The following is a 26,881-nucleotide window of genomic DNA, read 5'->3' as shown; positions in this document are numbered from 1 at the left end:
CTGTTTATAAGCAAATAATTCTGTGCGCTAATAAGCACAGTCATAACTTTCTTGTATAATGCCTGGAAAGCGCGCTTGTATATCTCCAAGTAACACAGACAGAGGCTGGTATCCCGTTGCGCTTAGCCAAATCCTCCCTAGCAGCACCTGCTCTTTTAATCCATACTGTAAGCATGAATAACCGAAGGAAGGTCAGAATCAGCCAGATACTTGTATTTCTTCAAAAGAAATCACACACATGTATATATTCAAACAGAATTCCAGTAGTGACGTGTGCAGAGCCATGCAGCTAGCTTCCTGTTGAGACACAAAGTGTCTCACAATGTGAACACAACTTACAGGGCTCTGAACATGATCGTGTGCACATTCCCACCACTACCAATGACGGAAGCCGTACTCCATCATGGCTCAGTGGGCCATAATTTTTTTTTATGGTTATGCTATGGTTCCCATGTACGCAGATCTGTTTGCTAGGAGCGTTAATGAAAAACTGACACTGGGGGACATCTGACAACATACATTCATAAAAAAATTTCCACACATGTAGGTCGACTGTCGAGGGAAACATGGGTAAAAAAAAAAACATAGTTAAGGCAAACCTGGCCGAAGTCCAGGACAAGAACTATAACCTCCTTGTAGAGCAGAAGACATGGAAAAAGGAATCAGTTCAGGTCATATTTGAAAGAGTTTGGGTCAGTCTTCCGGTGACATGGGTCGCTGTACTCTAGGACCGGAGGATACCAATCTAGACCTTGGGTGTCTACAGCGTTGCGGGGGAGGGCCCAGGTCCAGCAGGCTCTGGCGGTCATCTGGAGGGTCCAACCAGTTCGGGGCGGTGATAGGGTCTTGGTCCAGGAAGAGGAAGGCGGCAGGAAGTTGGTCCAGATCTGACAGGACAAATTTGCGGTTATCATCCCGGGTTACTTTGATACTGAAGGGGGTGGCCCCAAGTGTAGGTTGCACCTACTTGCCAAATCAAATCCAGCAGTGGACGGACCACTCGCCACATGCACAGCAAGTTGCGGGAAAGATCTGGATATAGGTGCATTGAGGATCCGTCAAAGTTCAGTGGGCTCAAGCGCCAGGCCTTGCCCAAGATCTCTTCCTTCAGGGTATAGTAGTGTACCCGGCAAAGAACATTGCGAGGGTGGTCTCTTCGGTCACCCCCCTTGCCCCCCACTCTATGCACTCTGTTCAGTTCAATATGTCATGTAGCTTCACTGCCCAGGACCTAATTGAGGATAGAGATGATAGTGGGTTTGAGATCAGCACCTTGCAGCCTGATGTTGTTTCTGCGGCTCTGGTTTTCACTATACTCTATTCGGAGATGGTGTTGCCATAAACGGTACAGATGAGCCGTGGATGCAGTTTCAAGCACTACTATACGGGCTGTACGGTCTACTTGGGTGGTAGCTAGGGCAGACAATGCGGTCTCCGATGCTGAAACCTGATGCTGAGGGCATTCAGTTCACTGTGGAGAGAAGTTTCCATTGTGGACGCCAAGGACTCAAAGTCAGCCCGGAAGGCAGAGAGAAGGGGGGTGGTTGTGGAGCCCGGAGCCCCACCTGAGGTTGGGGGAAGCAGCTCTGCTGGAACAGTGTCCGCGTTCACCTGAGTTATCCCCGCTTGTAGAGGAAGCATTCGGGGGAGGCGGCTTGGGTTAACCTCGAGTTCGGATGGCTGCCAGTTTGTCTGCCCCGTCCGGGAGTCCTGTGAGGCTGTACGTAGCAGGTAGCACTGGATAGTGCCTTGCGGTAGATCAGCAAAGTCAGCAGGGTTAGAGCTGAAAGCCGCCATCAGCAGGTCGGTTGTGATTAGCTGGGAACACAGCCTGCAGTCGCCGGGAGAGCACAGAGCTCAGGGGTACATGTCTTCGGCCGTCCATCATCAGCCACGCCCCCCCCATAAGAGAAATAGTGGAGCAGCTAGTGCGACCTGTGTCGCCAGTTGAAATGGTCTTTTGCTGCAATACTATTGTGGGGCAACGATCTGAGCGCTGAAAGCTGAAAAATGGCCTGGGCAGGAAGGGGGTGTAAGTGCCCTGTAGGCAAGTGGTTAAACTAAGTAGTGTGCATGCTGGCTGCTAGATAGAGATGACCATCACCACTGTACATAGCACAAACGTAGGTTACACCAAAATGTTTTACAAACTGAAAGCTGACAGAAGATGAGCTTTTAAGAGACAAACTTTAATGTGAACCTAATGTCTATGGTTTATGTACTTTAAGTTGTAATTGGGTACATTACATTAAAGACTCTATAGAGAAAATACTGCATTAATGTAAAATTTCTTTGAGTTGATTATTTTTTTCTATCTTTAGTAAACAATTTAAGAAAATGTCACTGTAATTTTCTTTCAAGGTCAAATATTATTTTGATCCATTGTTGCTGGGCCTTTAAACGGCATGGAGCCCATAAGCCAGTACCTACTCTGCTTATTCGGTAATGCGGTACTGCCTGCAGTTTGTAAACAGCAGAACACTGACTGGGGGATGGAGAGGTAGTTTAAGGAGCTAAGCAGTTGTACTTCAGTGCAAGATGCATGCTGATAAGATGAGTGAGAAAAGAGTGAGAAAGATGAGCTCAGCAGTCAGCTGCTTCCCCTATCACAATACAGTCACCGGCTGGGACTGCTGTGTGACAGAGCTGTGTAATTCTTAGGACTGGATGAACACAAATACAGTTCCCTTTGGTGGGTAAAACAGTTCCCATATGTGTATTTCATCTGTGTATTCAGCTGTTTCCTTGGAGTTCATCTTTAAGATAGCTGTGAAATAACCACACAAGCAATTTTGGTGGAATTGTCCAAAAAGAATACAAATATAATGATTTGGGATCCGAATGAAACTTGCAGTGCCACTCTAAGCTTGTTGATTAGCCGTTAGTGTATTCTTGAGTGCTGGATCCCGCTCTCAGAATACAATGTCCCAGCAGGGGAGATTCCTCCATACACCTTGTTTTTTGACCATCCAGCCTGCTGACTGAAGAAATAATATAAAATCTGCCCACCTATAGCCAGCTTTACTCTGGACTGTTCCCATTTCACGGCAAATAAATTTTTTTTGTGCTCAACTCAGCTATAAACTTTACTCTGGTCAAAAAAGGTTTAGCAACCTTCACCTCACATGGATATGGCAGGGCAGAGGGGGAAAGCCGACACCATAATAAACTGTTGAGGAGAAGGAGCCTAGCAAAGACAGCAGGAGGGAAGCCCGAGCAGAAATTTGCAGCTACACATGGTGATGTGATTTACAGGCACAGAATGTGAAACAGCACGAAATGCACTATACAGGGAAATGAAAGATGTGCACGTGGAGAGGATTAGCAGAGAATTTGCCATTTCAAACATATATTAAATGGCTTTCTGTAGCCGTAGAAAGCAAGAGAGCAGAGGGCATGAGGAATACATTTTTCAGCTCCAATAAGAAACACCAATAATACTGGTCAAGTATGGCCTACAAAAAAAGCACTATGTTCAATAAAATGCTCGGATGAACTCAGAAAGCAAAAATTCACTATGTTTTAGTTAACACCAAGAAATTTTATTTTTTCTTAAGCAGTGCCCTGAAAAATCTACCGTTTCCTCCTGAAAAATAGGAGGTGCACTTCCTGGTATTTGAGTGTGCCTAGACTTTAATCATATAGTCTCATAGCGATATATATGCAGTAAGAGATCTAAAGCACTGTTGCCCAGGACTATTAGTTTCATGAGATTTAGAGTGAAATGTTGTGATGTTGCACTGCATGCATCTCTCTGCTTGTTAAGGTCAGGGAACTTTAATAGGTTTGTAGGTCCTAGTGGCATGCGTTAAACATCTGCTGTCAAGGGGGGAGGGCTAGAACTAGATCTGTCTCTAAAATGCCTCCCCTAGGTATGTCTACAAGGTGTTTCTCTTCCCCACAGACATATGTTTGAATGTTTTCCTGATATGAACATGCATGGTCGTACCATGAGCTTGAAATAGAAAACTCAGAAGCTGGACGTTTCAAAGAAGTACACCTAAATTTTCATAGGAATTGTTCAAAGGAAGCTTGTGCTGCAAGGGATTGATGAGCTGCAACTGTTGACCTTTCTTTCTAAAAAAAAAATACTAGTTTCCTGGCTACTATGCTAATCCTTTCTTAAAGACATGGGGCAACAATACAGATCAGATGTTTTAGCTTCCCCTGCTGCATGAAGCCAGAGACAGCCAGATAACTAGTACCTTCAGAAGGTGACCATTTTGGTGACCATTAATGGCAGTCTGCATCCTCTCAACAGAGTTTTATCTTAAAGATACACCATCACTTTGCCTATTATTGTCCATAGCCCTTCCACTGACCACTTTATACTTAACTTTGCAGCGCTCATTCTATGGCTATCACTGCAAAATACCCAGTGATTCGGAGCCCTCTTCTCATGATGCAGTGCCAATTGCTGAGCAAAGCACTGTCACATGACGGAGGGAGCAACATCAGCGCTCACTCTGAGCCCCAACATCAGGTTGGTCCCTCCAATAAGGGAAGGATTGGCTGGGGAGGAAGTACAAAGTGGTGGAGGGTGGATTTTTTCACTGACATGGTCACTTTGCCCTGAATGGGTAAAGTGGCACACAACATATGACTGGAGTGGGTATGACTGGAAATGCCTCACTAGTATTACCAGCATGTGAAAAACTAAAATGCTGAGGAAGCTGTGGAGGTTGTCCTCCTTATTTGCACTGGAGTGTTCACATTTAAGGATTTTTAAGGAAACGGTTTCTAAATACAACCCTGTCTCCTATATAGCATGGTCTTCCTGATAAAACATGTGCAAATATTTTCTACTGACCTGCTATGACTTATTGCACATGGCTGCACTTTAAACCAGACTAAAGAGATCTATTTAAGGGTCCAGTAGTCATTCACAATGTCTTGCATGTTGCACATTCTTCCCATTTTCCTTCAGGATGTTGCGCTCTCCGTAATAAATGACTGTGGGCTGGACTACTCCTGGCTGCTATATACAGAAGTGTTTCCATGAACCATATCCAACTCCTCTGGGGTTCTGCTTAACTAAGTTTCTGTATAAATAAAACACAAATCCTCAGTGCCATGCTCTTGTCTGCAATCTTGCACTCAGTTTGAGATCAATTTATTGCATTGCTTCATGTGAAATGATCTGTGTCCACAGAGCACATCTCTGTTAAAAATGTATTTTGTCTGGCTGGGCTGGACTTGAGTATATACAATCTGCTTTACTAGGCAACGTAGCTAACCCAAGCATGATTACATTTTTCTACCACCCTAAAAATCTCTTATACAAATTAGTCAGGACAACATGACTTCAACATATAGGTTCACTGTTTAACATGGACTGATTCCTTAGCAAAAGGAAGCCAATTAAAACATCAAGGCTTTTTAGGGGAGACTAGAATGATTTTGAAATGATTACGTTTTCAAGTTTATGGGCTGGAGTTTTATATATTTTCATTGACTTTTTTTTTTTGGTTAACATTTAGTATATGGTGTATGCATTAAACTTGCAGAGCATACTGGGTTCCCTGCACTTGTCACGCCTCTTGGACATTCAGCTGTGTAATTTAGCATAAACAGCAGGTTTATAGACATTACAGTCTGGAAAATGGGTGCCCTGTGCTGTAGTTGGTAAATATAAAATATTGAGATATATATATATATATATATATATATATATATATATATATATATATATATATATATATATATAGATAGATCTATATCTATCTATATATATCTATATATATATCTAGATATATTATTTCATATTCACCTGGATAATAAGAATAAAAAATATAGAATTTTAGCTCTGGATTTTAGCCCTGGACATACAAAATATACACAGCAAAACTCTTCTTTTAAATGTATGAGAATTTTCAATATTAATTTTAAGTGCTGTATATCTTAAAACAAAGTAAAGTGGAAAACCTATAAAATGTATCTGTATAAAAGTATGCAATGTATGCAATCTATAGGTATACACTAAATATTTATCAATTTAGAATATAATTTTTGAATTTATATACAGAGGAAAAAAACCTGGGTGTAAAGAAAAAAAGCAGAAGCCAAACACTGGGGCAGTGACTGGGGCTACTAGTAGATCTGGTTAGTCAAGAGCAATCAGAGGCTGGTCATACATAGACAAATATCAATGAGAATGTGCAGGACACACCACTAGGACCTGCAGCAATTCTACGTTCAGACTTACTGGAGGTCTTCAGCTATCTTGCAAAGGTGATGTCTGGTGAGTTGCTGTAATTTTAAGAAGGAAAGGGTTGGCTCCAAGTGAGCCTGCTCTCTGTTTGTGCATTTCTATAAATGTCATAAAGCTTGAAATTCAGGTAGTTTAAAGTTAGGAACACACTTGATGTGGTAGGGTGGACTCCAAACTTGCAAATGTTTTTAACATTAACCAAAACAGTTAAATTTTTTTGCCAAAAAGTGCTATAAAGTGTGTCAGGGATCCATTGTATTGTGATCTACAGATGAATTGCAAATTGAATCACATTGGAACTGTTGCTATATGATAGTTTACGAACTTCAGTTGACCACTGCATGACCCAAATATTACCAATGCAAATAATGATAGCATCTTTGGCATTTTGTGGTTGCATTTTGTCTGTCAACATGCACATTGTATTAGTGTGATGCTAAAAATCTTGTAGGCCATTTACAGCTTATTCTAAGGTAGCCAGACACATTACAATCTTATTGTACAAACTCCTGTAGATTAAAAATTTATATATAAGCAAATTTTTTTTTGTTTTAATTTTGGAAGGAGCAATAGTTATGTACCTTTCAAGTTCTTTTAAGAACCTACTGTATGTCCACTTAACTGCCTTCCCCCTCAGACACCACAGTAAGCCTCCGTTCACCTTAGTGCAGTTTTTAGATGTGGCTCGAGTCACACAGAATCACATGACAATGGAAATCACATTGTTTTTAATGGTGTCTGTTCACTGTTTGCAACTCCTAACAGCGTGTTAATGGAAAAAGGTTCCTGTACTACTTAGGTGCGATTCCAGCCCGATTTTGGCCCCAAAGAATATACAAACCACTTCAAAGTAGCATCCAACTTAAATCCAAGTTGCACTATGTAATTGAACTTAAAGTTGGATCAAAATCAGATTGCAGGAGTGTAAATCTAGCCCAGGCTAGAAAAAAAATCAATAAAGTGAGGGAAATTACCTCTTAAGACAGTTGTCACTAGAACAAGTACCCCTTAAAGCGATACTAAAGTCTTGTTTTTTTTATTTTTGTTGAAAAATAAACATGTCATGTCATACTTGCATGCTTTGTGCAGTGGTTTTGCACAGAGCAGCCCAGAGCCTCCTCTTTTTGGGTCCCCCCTGAGTGCCCCCACAGCAAGCAGCTTGCTATAGAGGCACCCGAGCAGATGCTGTGTGTGTCCATTCAGACACGGAGCCGCAGCTTGGCCCTGCCCCCTCACTCCTCATTGGCTCACTGACTTTGATTGACAGCCAATCAGGAGGAAGAGTGCCACACAGCTGAGTCTCTCCTGCAATATCGCTGGATAGAGATGGGGCTCATGAGAGAATTAGAGGGGGCTGATGCACCCAGAAGGTTTTTTTATCTTAATGCATAGAATGCACAAGATAAAAAAAACCTTCTGCCTTTAGAAGCACTTCAAAAATGTTGGATTTCCTATTATTTTTAGTCCTGATGACAATGGTCACAAGGACAAATACTAGGGCTGCTATTACCCTTCCATACTCTAGCCAAAACAAACAAAAAATCATGTTACAATGTGTACTGCTAGTTTAAAGTTTGTCATACAAGGGGATAACCCTTCTGCTTAACACAAGAACCACAAAAATGTTCAATATCCACATGGGGTGAGAGTGTTCCACACACAATTTGCCACAGCACAACATATATATTGCATTAACATAAGCCCTAGGGTACCAGTTTGAAATTCATGGGAAATTTACTTAAACTGATTGCAAAGTCTTGTTTTTTCTTCTATAAAAATAACAAGCATGTTATACTTACCTGCTCTGAGCAGTGTACTTGCACAAAGCAGCCCAGATCCTCCTTTTTCTCGAGTCCCTCTTACGTGCTCCTGGCCCCTCCCTCCCATTCAGTGCCCCCACAGCAAGCAGCTTGCTATGGGGGCACCCGAGCAGAGTCACAGCTCCCCGTGTCCATTGAGACACGGAGCTGTGGCACAGCCCGGCCCCGCTCCCTCTCTCTCCTGATTGGCTAACTGATTTTGATTAACAGCAGCGGGAGCCAATGGTGCTGCAGCTGTGTCTCAGCCAATCAGGAGGGAGAGTATCATAGGGCTGAGGCACTCGTGGATATTGCTGGACAGATGAGGCTCAGGTAGGTATTATGGGGGCTGCTGCACACAGAAGGCTTTTTATCTTAATGCATAGAATGCATTAAGATGAAAAAAAACTGCTGCCTTTACACTTTATTTACAGATTTAATTTCAACAGAACAATAACTGACCTTTGTCTTTTTACTAAAGTATTAAAATGACTGTCTGCGACCAGTACAATTATCCCTAAACATATTGGCAACATTAAAGAAAAAAATTAAAAATACTTAAGACATGTTTGTAATTTATTTGTGTTTTTTTTTCCCCCTTTTTCTAACGTTCCAGTAAGTAAATATAATGTGAATAACGTGTACATAGTTGTGTCCCCTAACGCAATTGCGGAATATATGATTATCCAATTTTTGATGATATTACCTTATCTTATTAAACATTGAGGCAAAATTTCTCTTTTTTTCCTTTTTCTCTTGGGAAGGTACACTGTTGGTACTAAATAGATTTACATTGTACTATAAATGTATGTATTTGTTTGTTACAATGGAATTTGTTTGTTTTTTCTAAATGTAAGCCCTGTTTTTTTTAGATAAAAAAACCTTAATAAAATAAGATTAAAATGAAAGACATCTAAGATCAAGCAACAATTTGATTCAGTATGGCTTCTAGCATTACACTTTATGTTGCAATCCAAATAGTTTTTATATGGCTAATGAGAAACTTACCTCTAGAGGAGAATCGCAGAGGAATCTGGTGAACTGTAAGACCCAGAAAAGGGTGACATTAAGCAAAGGAAACAAAAAGAAATTAAATGTTAGAAATCTCAGTTCAAAGTAACATGTACAATAGTTATCAGTATGTAAGACTAGTGCTCGTCTGCCTACACTGCAGTTCTGCATCTGGAAATATAGGCTGAAAATATGGCCTGCTCAGAATGTACATTCATGTATGTATGTCTATGTATATTCAAATTTAACATGAAAGGGTATCTGACATGTGTAAATATGGAAATATATAAAACGGGTGAGTGCGAGTCTCCCACTGAACAGTAGAACCGTTTATGTTTAGGGGCCAGCCTGCCAACATAAACGCTCTTGAATGTCTATGATGTCTTTCAGGCTAACTACACTCCAAAAAAAAGACATTACCAGAGACATTGTTATAACTTGTGAATGCAGCAACATCTACTTTTAAAATGTTCTACGATAGACAAATCAGGAATTGCCATACAACTCTCTTCCATTGTTCATCTCTCAGCGTTTATGAGTTTAATCAGGAAATGTACAATATTCTTGTCCCCCCCCCCTCAGAAACCTTCAAATGATCCTGTCTGTGGTTTATCTAATTTGCAATTAATGCTATAAACTTTTCTCACTCACTTGAGAATGACCTGGGTGGCTGATTATGTGCAGGAATCTAGCGCAAAGTTTCAAGAACTCCAGTAAGAAAAAGATTAGTCACGTTCTGATACAGAGCGTTCACACTCACAGCCTATATATGGTAAGTGTATGGTTTATACCAAGTTTCACAGTCGGCTTCTGTTTTGTGTCCGTGTATGTTTATTTCTAGACAGCTCAGATGTAAATTTACCCACTATGGGAGCGGAATGTGTAGCTTCTACACTATAAAATATTAGCCTTTGGAAATTTGGTTAAAGTATGATGAAGACATAAAAGACTGAAGTATTAGTTGTCATCTAAAAATCTGAACTCAGGCAACAGGGGCTAAGTTCAAATGGAACAAGCAGTTTCTAGGTTTGTATAGGAAAATCTTCTAGACTTATCTCAGAATGATCACATACTAAAGAACAACTGAATGTGAAAGACTAACATATTTGTTTTTTTACAATTTGTATTTATGCTCATTTGTGGCAATTATACCAGATATATGGCAGGTAAGAGAAACTGAGCAAATCTAATGTATTCTACCGGATATTGCTCAACAGTTCTACGGCATGTGATCATTTCTGAGCATTGCCACAGGCAATCCCATATTTTTACTTGCATTATCACACATACAGTGTAGTCCTTAGTCTCCTGCAGCATAATTCATAATTAGGCAACATGCAAACTATCCTTTTATAAGCTAAAAAAAAATGCTAGGAAACAATACTGGATGAAAAATCCTGATAATAGCATTTTTGTGCCAGCTTGTCGTAGCGTTTTAGGAGCATTAGCGTTTTATTCAAGGTTTTTTCAGTACATGAAGAAAAAAGCTTTTACAGTGCAACCTCGGATTGCGAGTAACGTGGTTAACAAGCGTTTCACAATACGAGCACTGTATTTTTAAAAATCGTAACTCGGTTTGCGAGTGTTGTCTCGCAAAACGAGCACGATTCAGGCCAAAGTGGTGTGCAGTACCACTTTTGGCCTGAGGTGGGGGGGCACTGGAGCCGAGCAGAGCTGAACGTCACTTCGGAAATACACAGAAAGGCCTTTCGTCTTTCCGAGGTTTGCCGAGGTCAGCCGAAGTGTCCTTGGGCCTTTTTGGCCATTTCCGAGGCTCTCCAGTGCCCCCCCCCCCCACCTCTGGCCGCATGCGGTATTGCATCCCATTGAAGTCAATGCAGAACTAATTATTTTAGTTTCCATTGACTTCAATGGGAAAACTTGCTTTGATATGCGAGTACTTTGGATTACAAGCATACTCCTGGAACGGATTATGCTCGTAATCCGAGGTTCCACTGTATTAGAGTTTTTACAGTACAATATCAAAAAAAGCTGTTAGCGGCATCTAGTGTTTTTTTCTGCCAGGAAAACGCTCCCAATAACACTACAAAAACAATTTTTTTTTCTGTTCCTAAAAGCTAAAGCTTGAAAAATGCTTCTAGCATAAAATAGTGAGCATGGACACACGGGATAACACTATTAGCTTCTAGGAGAAGAAAAAAAAAAAATGCTCAGAATAGCTTCTAGGAGCTTAAAAAAACACTTTTGTGCATGGAGCCTTAGGATGTGTACATACATGTGGTCAAACTAACAAATCCTAACTTACTTTTGTGCCTTACGGGTTTATTAGGAGCAAGTGCACTGACAGAAAGGAAGTGTTTCCTAACACACCAGTGTGCTGCTATTTTCAATGCTTGCCATGGGGTCACCAAGGGTAACTGTAAATATAATTCATCATTACTCCAGTGTCAATAAAGGCTGATAAGTGAGAATCACTAAGTGGGAATCACACTCATAAATGTTAAATGTTTATAAGCATTTGTTGGAGGTATGTCGCACACATTTGTGCAGGCTGCACGAATTTCAGCCAAAATTTCTGTAATAGATTAACGCTGAAGATTGTGAGCTCCATCTAGTGGCTTAAATGCAGAATAATTTCTCATTAAGGTATTTCAGAAAACGATACTGCATTTTGGCCACTAGATGGAGCTGACAATCATATAAAATTAACCTCTTTGCGGTGGCTGTATGCAAATATGTGGCCTGTTTCAGAAAACGGAATGGAAAGCTCCTGATGTCTACTTGCGATCGGGAGCTTTTCGACCAATGTGACCACTGTGATAGCCAATCATGGTGGTCACATGATCAGAAACCACGCCCTGCCCCTGGGGGTTAAACGATTTAAAGAAGTTATTGTCAAAATTTGTGCAGCCTCCATGTGTGTGACATTCGTCCAACAAATGTTTTATCAATAGAACCCCAAGAGTGTTATTCTATAAATGTGAATGAAAGAAGTGGAGGTATTTGTAGCAAACAATCACATTTTCAAAAGTATAGGATTGGCTGCTATGAACAACACCTCCACTCCACCAGTGTGCTGAATGGACATGTATAAACTAAGTTCAACTTGGAAGCTCTGTGAAAATGGCATCTTTTTTTTTCCATAGAACAGTTCAGAGTGTTACTGCTTTACATTCCACTGTGTACCAGCAAGATAATTAACTCCATGTGTCCCCCCATCACTTTCATCACATCTGATCAACGACCTTTTGATAAGTTCAAAAGATCACTTGAATGGTTTTTGATTTATACAGCACCAGCCATAAATTCTCTAATACACAAGACCTTTATGTGAAGCACATTTTTTTCACATATTTAAAAACACATATTTTTTAATAAGAGGCCAATTTATAAATGAGAGATAATGAAAATAAATGTAGTATTTTAGATTGCCAAAATCTACCATTTGCTAGAAGTAGAAAAGACTCATGATGGTGCTTTAATCTAGGCTTTTGTCAGCAGTCAGGAGGCGTTGTTGTATAACCTTCACCTGGGATAAATGGGATCTAGTTGGGATTTGAACACCACTGCTGCTTTTCTCAGGGTGGAGGAGGGGTGGTTTTTGAATGGATTTGAGCAGAGATCAAAGTTTAATTCAGACTGGAAACTACTTCCTTTTTTTTTTTTTTCGGCATTTATATAGAACTAATATATTACACATAGTGCATTAGAGATTGCATGTGCCAATGTGGAGCTTTGGGAGAACTCTAAAAGTGGTTCTAAAGTCAAAAAACATTTGTAGCCTCAGCCTCCGGCGGGCAGCCACACGCATATATGTGGCCTCTTGGTGGGTGGGTTTCAAAGCCGAGCAGTCACATATATGTGGCTATATGTATACCGTTTACTGTGCTGAGGGTGCACTTCCAGCACAGTAACTGAAGTGTCACGGAAAGCTCCTGATGAATACTTGCAATCGGGAGCTTTTCGATCATGTCACCGATGTGACAGCCAGTCACAGAGGTCGCATGATCAGAATGTCCTCTTTCCGACATTCTGATTCACTTAAAGGGCTGGGAGATGGCAGTGGGAAGTGGTTAATGCATTTTCAGTGTAGCTATAGGCCCCAGTTGCTGCCAAACCCCTGTGGAGAGGGAGGGAGTGTCTTATTGGCGCTGGACTGTGGTCTATGGACACACACAGCTCGGGGGCACACGCTTTGGGTGCCTTCTTAGCAAGCCGGGTGCTAAGGAGGCACCTGAAGTGGGGAGAAAAGCTGGCAGCGCCTGCAGGGGACTGCCAGAAGAGGAGATAAGGTACCTATCTGTGCAATATCATTGTACAAAGCAGGTATTACCTTTTTTTTTTTTCAAACCCAAAAAATTTATCGCTTTTTAGTATCACTAACTTATCTGCATGTTTCTTGGAGCCTTAAAAATAAGCATAAAGTAAATATAATATTCATCAGGTGGGCCATCACAGAATAAGGTGGGATCGGATTCAAGTACCTCAGTGTCATAAAGCAACATACAGATCCCCGTGCCAAGACGTTATTCAGATACTTAAAATTATGGTAAAATCTAGTTAATATTTTCCAAAAAAGAAGCTGTGCCTCTGGAAAGAAAAATACCAGGGTCCAACATGCATTAAGGGTAACATAAATCACCTGCCCTATATGTGAACTTTCAGAGGAATCATGGAAAAACACATATTACTGGACTTTTGCCATTCATTCACCGAAAACAGACTCCTGACTAAACAGTCACACAGACGGTTTTGTGACAAGTGTGCGGGCTCTTCCAAGCCTGGCACTTTGTGCTCTTCCAATCCTGGCACTGCACAGATACAGCTTGCTCCTTTACAGTTCCAGGAAAGACATCTTTAAATCTGCAGCTGCATGAGCAGCCCCCTAAAGCATAAGGGATGGACCTGCTTAAATCAGGCATATCCTGCTGCCCTACATTTTCCAGGTCTGTCGAAAAAAAGCAAAGGGCACAGCCTGATTCACACCAGTGCAGAGAAGACTGAACTTTGATGTCGGTAAACCTTTCAGCACAGGGCAAAATGTTCATAGCAGTGCATCCCCAAGAGATCTGGATAACCTTACCACTACCCACAGAATACAAACATCTTTACTATGATCATTACCAAATGTACGACTGAACAAAGAGAAACATGTTCTGTTTGGAATAAAACAGTGCAATTTAGTGTAAGCAGGAGTGCCCAATCCACAAACTCAGACCAAACGCTTGTATTGTATTTACGCTAATTAAGCAGTACACTGCTGTTCATCGCAACCACCTGATTACTTATTCCCATACAGAGCACATCAGCTTCAGTAAACAACTAACAGGACAGAAGATGCTGCATGAGACTATCACAGAGAAAACCCAATAATGTTTCTAAATGATTTAAGGCAGGAGAAGCAGCACAGTGGTTAACAATGCTGTCTCACAGAACAAACAATGAATTTAAAGTTCGTTTCCAGATAAGACCCATACCTGCCCCCAAAGCTTCCCCCTTTTCCAGCATGCCCAAGCATTATTTTTCCTTTTAGCTTGTTCCTCCCTGTGACATCACCAGACCTGTACAGTTCTTGAAAGAGTAGCTTTTAGGTGGTGAGTTTCTATTGGCCTTAGGCACATTCTCTCCCCAGAACAACATCTTCCAAGAGCCCTTTTTCCACACACAGTTGTGTGGGCAAACTATTAGGAGTCAAGGCAGAAGGATTGTTTTAAAGGAAACAAAATAATAATAACAAATGCACATTTTTTTGCATTTTTTTTTTTTTTTACTAGGAGCCTGCAAAGCATTGCACCTGTGATCAGCATATCATTGGTGCAATGCAGGACTCCTGCAGACTGTCAGTGAAAGCTGTCTGCTTAAATCTTGTATGAGCAGGCAGTGCCCTGAACAACACCCTGGTAGCTCATTGTGAACTACAAGCAGTGGTCGGTACATTTAGTTTTCCCCTTTGTGTGACTGATGTGGCCAGGTGGACAAAGTCTCGCATGGTGACTTTTTTTTTATGAAAGCGAGTTTGGGGAGAAGATCTCTGGCTCATTGTCACTAGAGGTGGCTGGTCTGGGAGAGGCTGCTGCAGTGGAAACATGTTACATCAGGGTTTCTCAACCAGAGTTCCATGGAACTCTAAAGTTCCTCCAGAGTTTGCTAGGATTTCCTCTAGCAATGAACAATTTCTGCTGCTCAGATAAGTTCCCACTGTCACCATTGATCTTTTAAGCCATCTGTAAGGGGAATTATATCCCAAAAGTATAAGGACCATTCTTCCCACTGACCATCACACTAATGTCTCATGAGTTTTAGATATAGTCATTTTTCGGGAGTTCCCTGAGATCAGAAAGTTATTTCAAGGGTTTCTTCATGTCAAGTTTGAGAAAGGCTGCGTTCCTCCCTAAAAACGCGTAAAACATGTTCCCAAAGATGAACTTATGCTTTAATGAGAAAAATCAATGTATACAGTGGTGGAGCGGGACAGGGAGGGGCGTGTGATAGACTGGAGTTGTGTAGTGCAACAGGCAAGGCTAAGCCTGCTGGACTACAAGGGGAGTTGGCCAGAGAGGGGTGGGGAACAGGCTGGAGTTCTGTAGTCGAGCAGGCAGGGCGGACAATGCCAGTTATGATTTCATTGGAGTAAAGGCACTGTGTTATCAACCCAAACAGAAACTGAGGAGCTAGATTCCTGGTAGATCAACAGATACTTTTCTGTACTTGCATCATTTTTAAAAGGGATAAAACATGGGGAAATGTGTTGCAGAGGTATACTGAATTTATCCTAACATATACGTTAAACCCAACCAGGTCCTTATCTGTAAGGAGTTTTGTGCATGTAGTGTTCTCATACATCCCCAAAACACTTATTATAGGGCTTATATTATAGGGCTTCCAGACTGTCGGTTGATATGTAAGGTGGTCATGAACATTAGCTCGTTAACATAAAGACAATAAAAAATATATTTTTTCCTGTGTGTCTGCATGTTGCCTCTGGGTGATCTTGTTTCCTCCCACAAACTATAAACATACTAGTGAAATTATTGATGTTCACCCAAAATGGCCTTAACATTTACAGGACTATAAGACAATAGTATGACATTAGATTGTAAACTCCATGGACCAAATTTGAAAAGGATAATTTCTCTCTAGTTCCTGTTACAGATTTCCCATCTTAGTTGTAGTTGAAAGAATCACACGTTATTCTAATGAGCAGACAGCAAAGAAAATAGAACTCAATACCAAAAACACCCTGATCTCATTTCACCCATTATGTCAAGTAAGTTACTCAACAATGCTCTTCTTCCTTTACATAATAGTCAGTGTAACTACAGAGTTACAGCGCTGACAATTTTAAACACAGAAAGAATTGGAGGTTATTCGAGTAGCCATTCTCTTTAAGTGGCTGTGAAATCTGGTGATTATAATTAGGAAATCACATGCAACTGGATACTCTTGTTAACCCCTCTATATGCCGTTCAACACAGCCTCCAGTCATTCCCACTAGGCTGCTAATCCTTCTCCAGCTCAGATAATCTCCACAGTATTAGATGCATAAACACAGCACGTTAATGGGGACCCCATCTCTGAGCTCATACTGAACCCATTAAGTGTTAAGATGGCATAATAAACGTGATATGATTGTTAAAGGTCTATGGGAAACTCCAGCCAAAACTTTTTTTTTCCATGTTGGTGTGGGCACAGTGGATGTTGAAACCTCCATCTGATTCTCAGTGCTGTCTGGTCCCCTCATTGGATATTTCCCCTCACCAGTGACAATACAGTCATGCTACACGAATCAAAGAAACACCCCCTACGGAGGCAGAGACAGCAATTACAACTTGACAGAGTAGGGAAGGATGAGATCTTCACTAAAGAAAAAAAAAAAACCCACAAAACACTTTAAGGTTTTAAATAACAAGTAGAAAGGCATCAACGTTCACTGCAATCTACTGCAGGCTAGTTTAATTTCTTTAGATCAAAGAAAAAAATAATAATGGACTCGCAGTAGGCATCAATGACAATAGACAATGCCAAAAGCACAAAAACATAAATCGTATTAAATAGTCTTGGTTCGGAGTTGAGGTTATGATTTACATTTTCAGCTTCCTGTGCCAACCACATGCCTCCATCTCTACATTTGTCTTGTAGTAGAATGTGAATTGAAGGTTTTCTCCCATTGAAATTAACACAGTTTCTGGGAGGCAGAGGCTGATTACAAGGTTTAGTCTTAAAGTAAACCAGTTTCCAGTGGCCATCTAACAATCTGAAAGCCCACACTTGAACTGTTGCAAAACAAGCTTTAAGATTTTGAGAGGAAAGTGGATTAACTAGAACACCTGAACACACTGACTCTTACCCTCAGGCAAGGATTATTAAGCAATGAATGTCATTCACTGGCAATCTCAGCAGAAAACCCCTTTAGGGGTGTCACCTAGCGCCTCCACCACAACAAAACTTAATAACCAGAAATCAGTAGGCAATGGATGTCAATCAAGGGGTTAAGAAGCGGTCCACCTCAAGGATATCCTCTGGTGTGCCCACCACAGCAACAGAACTCTCAAATGAATATAAAAAAATGCTCCTTATAGTGCAGACATCCCAGTAAAAAGTTTATTGCAGATTGAAAAAATAAAACTCACATTTCCATGGTTTAAAAAGAGCCTGTAGAAACAACCGGCATTTCCAACCCAAAAGATGGCCGCTGCATCCCAGCAGGTGATCGCGTCACACGTTCCAGCTCCTCCTAAGAATTTTAACCCTTTAGCCAATATTCCATACCACTATACATGCAAATCACTTTAAACCTTAGGTTTATCACTTAAAGGCTAAGTTCACTTTTTTTTTTTTTTCTAAATTCCAGCTTCTCTATGTACCAATATACCATTAATGTACCTCTGTTGCTGAAAAGAAAAAAAACACAAAAAAAAAAACAAAACAAAAACTCTTTATACTGTAGGAAAGGCCTTACTTGAGCCTCCAGGTCATTCTATAGAAAAGAACTCCATTACTTTCTGGTATGCGTCTTGGTATTTGGGACGGGAAAACGGTTACTGTAAACTAAGGAAGCAGTTCAGCAGCTGACTTCATGAACATTCACCTGCCCTCCCCCCATCCAGGAGATTGCTCCTGCCCACCTCTGTACTCGCATGCAATCAATGCCAGTGAGCACTGTTCTCCCTGAATAAACAGCAAGTGCCTTCCTCTAATGATCGATTTTGTACTTTCTTGCATGGATTGTTCATTTGGCAGTGTGTGCAGGAGTAAAGCAATCACATAACAGCCTATGTGGACCAAAGCTCTAGTACTGAAAACAGGAGCAGTGTGTCCCTAGACGTCTGTAAAGCTCACCATAAACTATACATATACAATCCGATTGTACAATCTCCTTTAGGTCTAGCCTCAACTATGTAGTGCAAAGGCCTGCCCGATTGGATACCAAGTAAGTGGATAGATAGGTGTGTCCTCCAATTATAAAACAACTAGTTGTGCTTTTGGTGCACACAGTTTTAACCTTTTAATTTTTTTTTTTAAAAGGGCAATGCTGATCTGCTCTAAACACTTTGCAGCCACTTTCTCCTTATATGTAACTGCTCCAGTGATGGCTGACAGTCACCGAACATGCATGTGCAATGTGCATTGGCTGGCCACTTGTGGTCTCCATCTGGAGCACATGTGAAAGAACGATGATGCAGGAGCACTGGGAAACTGGGAGATAGTGGTCACCCCATATAACAGAAAATGCCTAAAAAAAGAACCCAACTCATTACTGCCAGCTGTACACATATGCATCCATAGAGAACGGTTTACTGTGCTGAGAGCCCAGCTCACTGTGTGCTCCCAATACAGTAACTAAATTGTCACCGGAAGCTCCTGATGCATACTTGCGATCGGGAGCTTCAGATCATGTGACCGCCGTCACAGCCAATCACAGCAATTACATGATTGAAATGCCCGCCTCTCTGCATTTAGATTCCCCTAAAGAGCTGGGGGACGGCAGTGGGAAGGGGTTAATACGTACCTCCCAACATTTTGAGATGGGAATGAGGGACACCTAACAAATGTATGTAGGCAAAGGACACGCCCCCCTGCCACACCCCCTTAACCACTTGCTGCCCGCCCACCGTCATATGACGGCGGGACGGTGCAGCTGTTGTTCTGGGCCGCCGTCATATGACGGTGCAGCCTTCCAGGCAGCCCAGGGGGCGCGCGCATGTGCGCCGCATCGCTCCGGGCCCGGTGCGTGTGCCCGGCGCGTGTGCCCGGCGGCCACGCACTGGGATCCACGTCCTGTCAGATGGGAGGAGACCGATGGTGTGCTCCTTGTACAGAGGAACACCGATCGGTCTCCTCCCCTTGTGAGTCCCCTCCCCCCACAGTTAGAGTCACTCCCTAGCAACACGATTAACCCTATAGCGCCCCCTCCTGGTTAACCTCTTCATTGCCAGTCACATTTATACAGTAATCAATGCATTTTTATAGCACGGATCGCTGTATAAATGTGAATGGTCCCAAAAATGTGTCAAAATTGTCCAATGTGTCCGCCACAATATTGCAGTCACGATAAAAATCGCAGATCGCCGCCATTACTAGTAAAAAAAAAATAATAATAAAAATGCTATAAATCTATCCCCTTATTTTGTAGACGCTATAACTTTTGCGCAAACCAATAAATATATGCTTATTGCGATATTTTTTACCAAAAATATGTAGAAGAATACGTATCGGCCTAAATTGAGGAAAAAATTTGTATAAAAAAAAAAAAATTTGGATATTTATTATAGCAAAAAGTAAAAAATATTGTGTTTTTTTCAAACTTGTCACTCTTGTTTTGTTTATAGCACAAGAAATAAAAACCGCAGAGGTGATCAAATATCACCAAAAGAAAGCTCTATTGGGGAAAAAATGATAAAAATTTCATTTGGGTACAGTGTTGTATGACCGCGCAATTGTTATTCAAAGTGCGACAGCGCTGAAAGCTGAAAATTGGCTTGGGCAGGAAGGGGGTGAAAATGCCCTGTATGGAAGTGGCTAAAGGAGAATTAACCAAAAAAAAAAGGTTAAACAAACCCACAAGGGCTGTTTTTCTTAGCACTAATAGTCCTTTATATTGGCTTTTAAAATTTACAAATGCAGCAATTTAGAAATTAGATGAAAGTTTTAACACTGGGAAACACTTTTTGAAAGATAAAAAGTGCATTTTATATAAAACTATCTAGATTAGACCAAAATGAGGGACAAATGAGGAGGAAAGAGGGACAGTGCTCCAAATCAGGGACAGTCCCTCGAAATCAGGGACAGTTGGGAGCTATGCTTAATAGAAGGCTCTAGTCTGGAGTGTTGCACAGATGTTTTCTTCCTCCTCACAGCACAACGTTATCTTTAATTTAACATACTTCCATAAATGTACTAAAGAAAAAAACGTTTACAAGCCCTTCCTAACATACTGTGAAATTAAGCTGCGTCAGCAGTAATGCCAATATAATGTTTTCAACTGAGCTTGAGAGATGCTTTTGTAAAAAGCAAAAGTGAAATGTTTTCCAGATTACTAAAATTAGCTTACATAAACTAATAACCCAAAAACCATTACCCAATATAAAAAGCACAGTTCTCGTCGATAATCACTGTAGCACTAAACATCAAAGGGATGTAGCAGAGAAAGAGCGAGTCCAGTAACAGGTTTTTGGCAAATTACAGAGCAAGGGGCTCAGCATGAGGCTGACACAGCATTTCACAGCTCCCTGCTTCTATCCTCTGCTGTCACTGCCAAATCACTAACTTCATCACAAAAGGTTTTGATGTGGTTTATAAACTGCATGTGCGACAACTTTTTAAAAACCAATATACCAGTTCAACTAAAGGTAAAGTTGGACACACATTACTACAGAGAAACATTAAAAACCTTAATCTCGCTTTCATCATGGAGAAAATGTTCTTGCGCTATCTTTTGTTTAATTTACCAGTACAAGGAAGACAGCTGTCTAATATAAACTAGTCTGGTAAAACTGTCCAAATAATAATGCTCCATATGAAAAAGGAAATGTAGTTGTAAAGTGATTTTGGATGACAGAATTAAAGGAGTAGTTACCAGTCTGTCTGGGACCCCTTTTTATAATAGCACAGACAGGTCTTCTGGAGCAAACTACAGAGCTCCCTCTAGAGGCCAATCCTCAAATTTCTATATTTAACCACTTCAGCCCCGGAAGGATTTGCCCCCTTAGTGACCAGGCTATTTTTTTTTTGCGATACGGCACTGCGTTACTTTAACTGACAATTGTGCGGTCATGTGACGCTGTACCCAAATAAAATTTACGTCCTTTTTTTTCCCACAAATAGAGCTTTCTTTTGGTGGTATTTGATCACCTCTGCGGTTTTTATTTTTTGCGCTATAAACAAAAAAAGACCAACAATTTTGAAAAAAATATAAATATATTTTACTTTCTGCTATAAAACACAGCCCATTCAATTTGAAAAAAAAAATAAAAAATAAATAAATAAAAAAAAAAAAATTGAATTTCTTCATCAATTTAGGCCAATTTGTATTCTGCTACATATTTTTGGTAAAAAAACTTCCCAAAAAGCGTTTAGTTTGCGCAAAAGTTATAGCGTCTACAAAATAGGGGATAGATTTATGGCATATTTATTTTCTTACTAGTAATGGCGGTGATCAGTGATTTTTAGCGAGACTGCGACATTGTGGCGGACAGATTGGACACCTGACGTTTTTTTACACTTTTTTGGCAACCAGTGACATTATTACAGTGATCAGTGCTAAAAATATGCACTGACATTGTACTAATGGCACAGGCATGGAAGGGGATAACATCAGGGGCGATCAAGGAGGTTAACTGTGTTCCCTCCGTGTGTTTCTAACTGTGTAGGGGGATGGGCTGCCTGGGACAACACACAGATCTGTCTTCCTGCATAGCAGAAAGACTGGATCTCTGTGTGATCCCGTCAGAACGGAGAGCTGCCTTGTTTACTACGTTTCTGTCTCTGCGGGGAAAGTTTGTGAGCGGCTGGTGGACATAGAGTCTGTCAGACACGCTGAATGGCTCCCCCCGCTGGCTAATCGGTGCGCGTGTGCCCACAGATCACCATGTACGAGCTGACGTACAGCTACGGCGATGCGCGCATCCGAGCCAACCTGCCACAGTATAACTGCAGGGGCTGGTCAGCAAACGGTTAACACAACAAAAATATGGAAGAAAATTTAAAGATCACCTCAAAAATTACTAACATAAAATTCATTAATAACTTAGATGATTTGTTTTGCTGAAAATAGATTACACTTTCCCTGAAGCTCTGAGATCAAATGGATAGTTTCTGTGGCAGCATAAGAGAGGATCATAATCTTGACTGCCAATGAGGTTGATTTACTAAAGGCAAACATACTGTGCACTATAAAGCGTATTGGGAAGTGCAGTTGCTCTAGATCTGAGGGGAAGCTCTGCTGATTTCTATCAACCAATCATGTGCAAGCAAAAATGCAGTTTTTCATTTTCCTTGCATGTCCCCCTCAGATCTACAATGACTATACTTCCAAGTGCAATTTTAGTGCACAGTGGATTTACCTTTAGTAAGTCAACCCACATGGCTGTCCTAAAATGCTATCCTAACTCCTGGCCTATAAAAACTGAAAAGGATATTGAATAAGGCGAAGCAAACCTAGATGAAGAATGCTTCATGTAAGCATCATGCTAATTTTAGTGGCTATAAACACCCATGTGATATAAGTATGCAGTTCATTTTTGCAGGTTTACAGTGATTTTGCTTCATGATGAAAAGCAGAAAGCTTTCTTTGCTAAATGAATGAGACTGCCTAAAGCTACATGTGAAATGACCAAGAGATTTAATCAGCTATTTTAGCACTTCAGAGATTTGCAGTTTGGATTCCCTGGCTGGCTTTGGCTATATTAATAGATATTGCAGCTAAATACAGGGTTTGCTTTTTAAGTGGGTCCCTGCTCCTAGCTGTAGATGGAGTTGGCCTACTGAACAGCCCTGGTAACATGGGCAGGAGGCAGAGGCTGTCAACCCCCCTCCCCCCAACTGCTGGAAAACATGAAAATTGTAGAGGTGAGTTTATGTAAAATAATTGTCATATGAATAGCTGTAAAGGAAAAAATTGCATTAAAATCACCTACAGGGCTTGTTCACAGCAGCTGCATTGAATTGCAAAAACAAGGTAAGCTGCTGTGTGTCCTATGGCTTCAGATCACACCGACGTTATGTTTTGGTGTGAGTTGAAAAAAGTAGGAGATTTTTGCACAGCATGTTCCACTTCGCAGTAACCCTTCGCAATGCGCTGCAGCACATAATGACATATAAGTTGTAAAAATAAATAAATAAAAAAACAACTACTACAATGAGTATTAAAGGAGAAGTCCAGCCTGAGCTTGTTTGGCTGGGCTTCTCCTGGGTCACAGGAGTGCAATTCGTTATGCACTCTTGTGACCCTTTTTCAGCAGAGAGCGATCTGAAGTCTGCTCTCCAGTCCATGTCAGGCACCGCGTCATCACGATAATAAAGTCTGGATCCGCCACGTGCCTGGACTGCAGCCTGTCAGTGAGCCGCTGAGAGCCTGAGATGGCCCGCCCCTCCACAGCTTGGTTCTCAGTGCAGAGACGGCAGCGGACAGATACAGCATCAATGCTGCATCCACCTAGGCAAGTATGATGGGCAGAAAACAAAAAAACCTTTACTTCTCTTTTAACACTATCACAGTGCACACCAGGGTGTATGTAGTATGCAAACATTACCACAAGCACTTTGGTGTGAATTTTATTGTGCACCACTATGAATATGTCACAGGCCACACGTGAGGCTTTCTGTATTTGCCATTTTGACCACTATAGACCTAAATGATGGGTCCAATTTACTAGACATCTTTATCTGTCTTTTGGAAGATGGAGACAGAACTTTTTTTAATATAAAATGTCTAACATCTGTGTTCCTGTGCTGCCCAATAACAGCAGCTATCATTTTTTTCAAGGCAGGTCTCAGAATAAAAAGGAAGAATCTCACTATGAAGGAAAAAAAAATAAAACGCTTATTTTATATTTAAGACACCTTTCATATATGAGGCACAAACTTATGTGTAGAAAAGGGCATTGTACATTCTGCGCCCCCTCACTTCCTTCATCTGCAATGTCCACCTTGCCCAATAACCAATAATGCCATAAAGACTTTACAACTTGTGTGAGAGCCAAAGAAAACGTTCCCCTAACCTGTGCTTTGTGGTCTATTTACAGCAGCCAAAGAAAATGGAGCATTCTTACATTACAGAAATTTGTGTTCACGGTTAGTTCATCTAAAGAGGTGGCAGTGTATAGAAATACTCCATAGGAATTCAAAGTAATAATTTATACAAACTTCAATTTTGTCCAGATGGTAACTGAAGTCAACCAAAACATGCATTTAGGTTTTAGCAGAATTTGGAAGTCTACTTCAGGAAAATAATTTGCGCTTATAAACTCTAAAAGGTGGTAAAAGGAAATCATTTTAATATAAAAGTATAATTGCTACACAAGCTTTTCTTTAAATGTTGTTAAATTGCTACCTTTCCATTTCAATCTGGCTGTAGCCAGCCATTCTAACAAAAATGCAAAAGATGTTTCTTCAAACTGCAGTCCTGGAGGCATTCTCAACTGGATGGCCCCTTCAAAGAGATCAGTGTCTTTACTGCCAGTCTTTACACCAATACCAGTATTTTTACATATAGTCTTTTCATTAATACCAGTATCCTCCTTGCCAGTCCCTTCATTAATAGCAGTGTCTTCACTGCTGGTCTCTTCAACTATACCAGTATCTAGTGTTGTCTAACCACCAATACTAGCATCTTCACTGCTGGTCTCATCACCAATACTAGTGTCTTCATTGCTCATCTCACCACTGATACCAGTGTCTTCACTGCTGGTTCCTTCACCAAAAGCTTGGTCATCACTGCAGGCCTTACCAACAATATCTTTATTGTCATCTAACCACCAATCCCAGTGTTTTCTCGGCTGGGCTCATCACTAATATGAATGTCTTCACCGCCGTACTGATTTCCAATACCAGTGCCTTCACAGCGAGGCTCACCACCAATACTAGTGTTTTCACAGCTATTCATCAAATACATGGGTCTTCACTGGTGGCTTCTGCACCAACAGCAGTGTCTTCACAGTCTCTACTAATAGCAGCATCTTTATTGCTTGTCCCTTCACCAATACTAGTATCATAAACATTAAAATTTGTGCAGCACTCACTCAAGAACCCCCCCCCCAAAAAATAAAAAATAAATAAAGTGCAAGGTGCTATAAATCAATCATGAATTTCATCTGTAAACCCCATTGATTATTCATAAATATTAGTACTCATATATAAACAGCTTCACACTGTAAAATATATGTAAGATGGAAGACAAAAAAAAAATGATAAAGTGCAAACATATACATAATAAATTGCTACATAAACTGATAAATGGTGAAAAAAGTTCATATGTGTCTTCATAAAATAAAAAAAGTTCTGTGAACAAACACATGTGTAATAATATTATACTGCAACACTTCTGCTAGTAAAATAGTGACAACACCTTCACACCAAGTGTGTATATGAATCAGCTTACCTTACTATTTACCCCCAGATTATAAAAGGGCTAAATAGGCACAAAGTAAGTATAATGATGGTGGTGATCGATTCCAGCTTCAAACAGCAACTCCAAAAGGTAAGGTCTCATTAGTAAGACCTCATCTGGAATATGCAGTTCAGTTTTGGGCACCAGTTCTTAAAAAGGATATCGGGGAACTGGACAAAGTGCAGAGAAGGGCAACCAAACTGATAAGAGGCATGGAGGAGCTCAGCTATGAGGAAAGCTTAGGAGGAACTGAATCTATTCCCTCTTGAGAAGAGGAGATTAACGGGGGATATGATCAACATGTACAAATACATAAGTGGTCCATATTGTGAACTTGGTGTAATTATTCACTTTAAGGTCATCACAGAGGACACTCTTTACGTTTAGAGGAAAAAAAAAGATTTCATCTCCAAATACGGAAAGGTTTCTTTACAGTAAGAGCTGTGAAAATGTGGAATAGACTCCCTCCAGAGGTGGTTCTGGCAAGCACAGTCGATTGCTTTAAAAAAAGGCCTGGATTCTTACCTAAATGTACACAATATAACTGGGTACTAACATCTACAGGTAAAGTTGATCCAGGGAAAATCCGATTGCCTCTCGGGGGATCAGGAAGGAATTTTTTTCCCCTGCAGTAGCAAATTGGAGCATGCTCTGCTGAGTGTTTTTGCCTTCCTCTGGATCAAGTGTGGGTGTAGGTTTGTGTACATGAGTATTTTTTTTTTTGGTTGAACGTGTGTCTTTTTTCAACCTGACTAACTATGTAACTATATAGGTCTTAAATCGCTAACATCCAAGGGTACTAATCCATATTCACAGCTCCCTCAGAACAATAAAACACACATATAGTGCTCTCCATTTTAACATATTTATTAAAAGAGAAAGAAGCTTCTAAATGCACTCATAAATAAAAAGACTTCCATGTACTCACAAGCATGATGACGTCAGACGATAGGCTCTGCACTTATGTTCCTGGGAGGGGACTTCATCAGAGGGTACTAATAGTGTCTTATCAATACTAATACTAGTGTCTTTTATGCTGGTCTCAACACCAATACCAGTTTCTTCACTGCCAATCTGACCACCATTACCAGTGTCTTCACTGCTGCTCCCTTCACCAATACCGCTGTCTTTACTCTCAATCTCTTCAAGTGTTACTAAACCCACAACCGTAAAATCAGTCTGTATATGTATATGTGGAACCTAAGGGGTTAATCCTTCGCACTGTGTAAAAAAGGATGTTTGATCCTGTCTTCTCTAAAGCTTCTTTCACTGTCCCCTAATAATTTCCTGATA

General features: G+C 40.8%; 1 protein-coding gene across 4 annotated transcripts in view; it reads right to left on the bottom strand.

The window, feature by feature from the left end:
- Positions 1-26,881, bottom strand: part of ATE1 (arginyltransferase 1) — a 154,684-nt gene that overhangs the window by 61,674 nt on the left and 66,129 nt on the right. For all 4 annotated transcript variants that reach the window (XM_073596226.1, XM_073596225.1, XM_073596227.1 and 1 more), the window contains one exon: positions 9,019-9,051. In XM_073596226.1, coding sequence (XP_073452327.1) covers positions 9,019-9,051 — 33 coding nt within the window. The remainder of the gene's footprint in view (positions 1-9,018; positions 9,052-26,881) is intronic.

The sequence above is a fragment of the Aquarana catesbeiana genome, linkage group LG08, assembly GCF_042186555.1.
Source record: "Aquarana catesbeiana isolate 2022-GZ linkage group LG08, ASM4218655v1, whole genome shotgun sequence".
NCBI lineage: Eukaryota > Metazoa > Chordata > Amphibia > Anura > Ranidae > Aquarana > Aquarana catesbeiana.
This window is presented reverse-complemented; position numbering and strand designations above follow the sequence as displayed.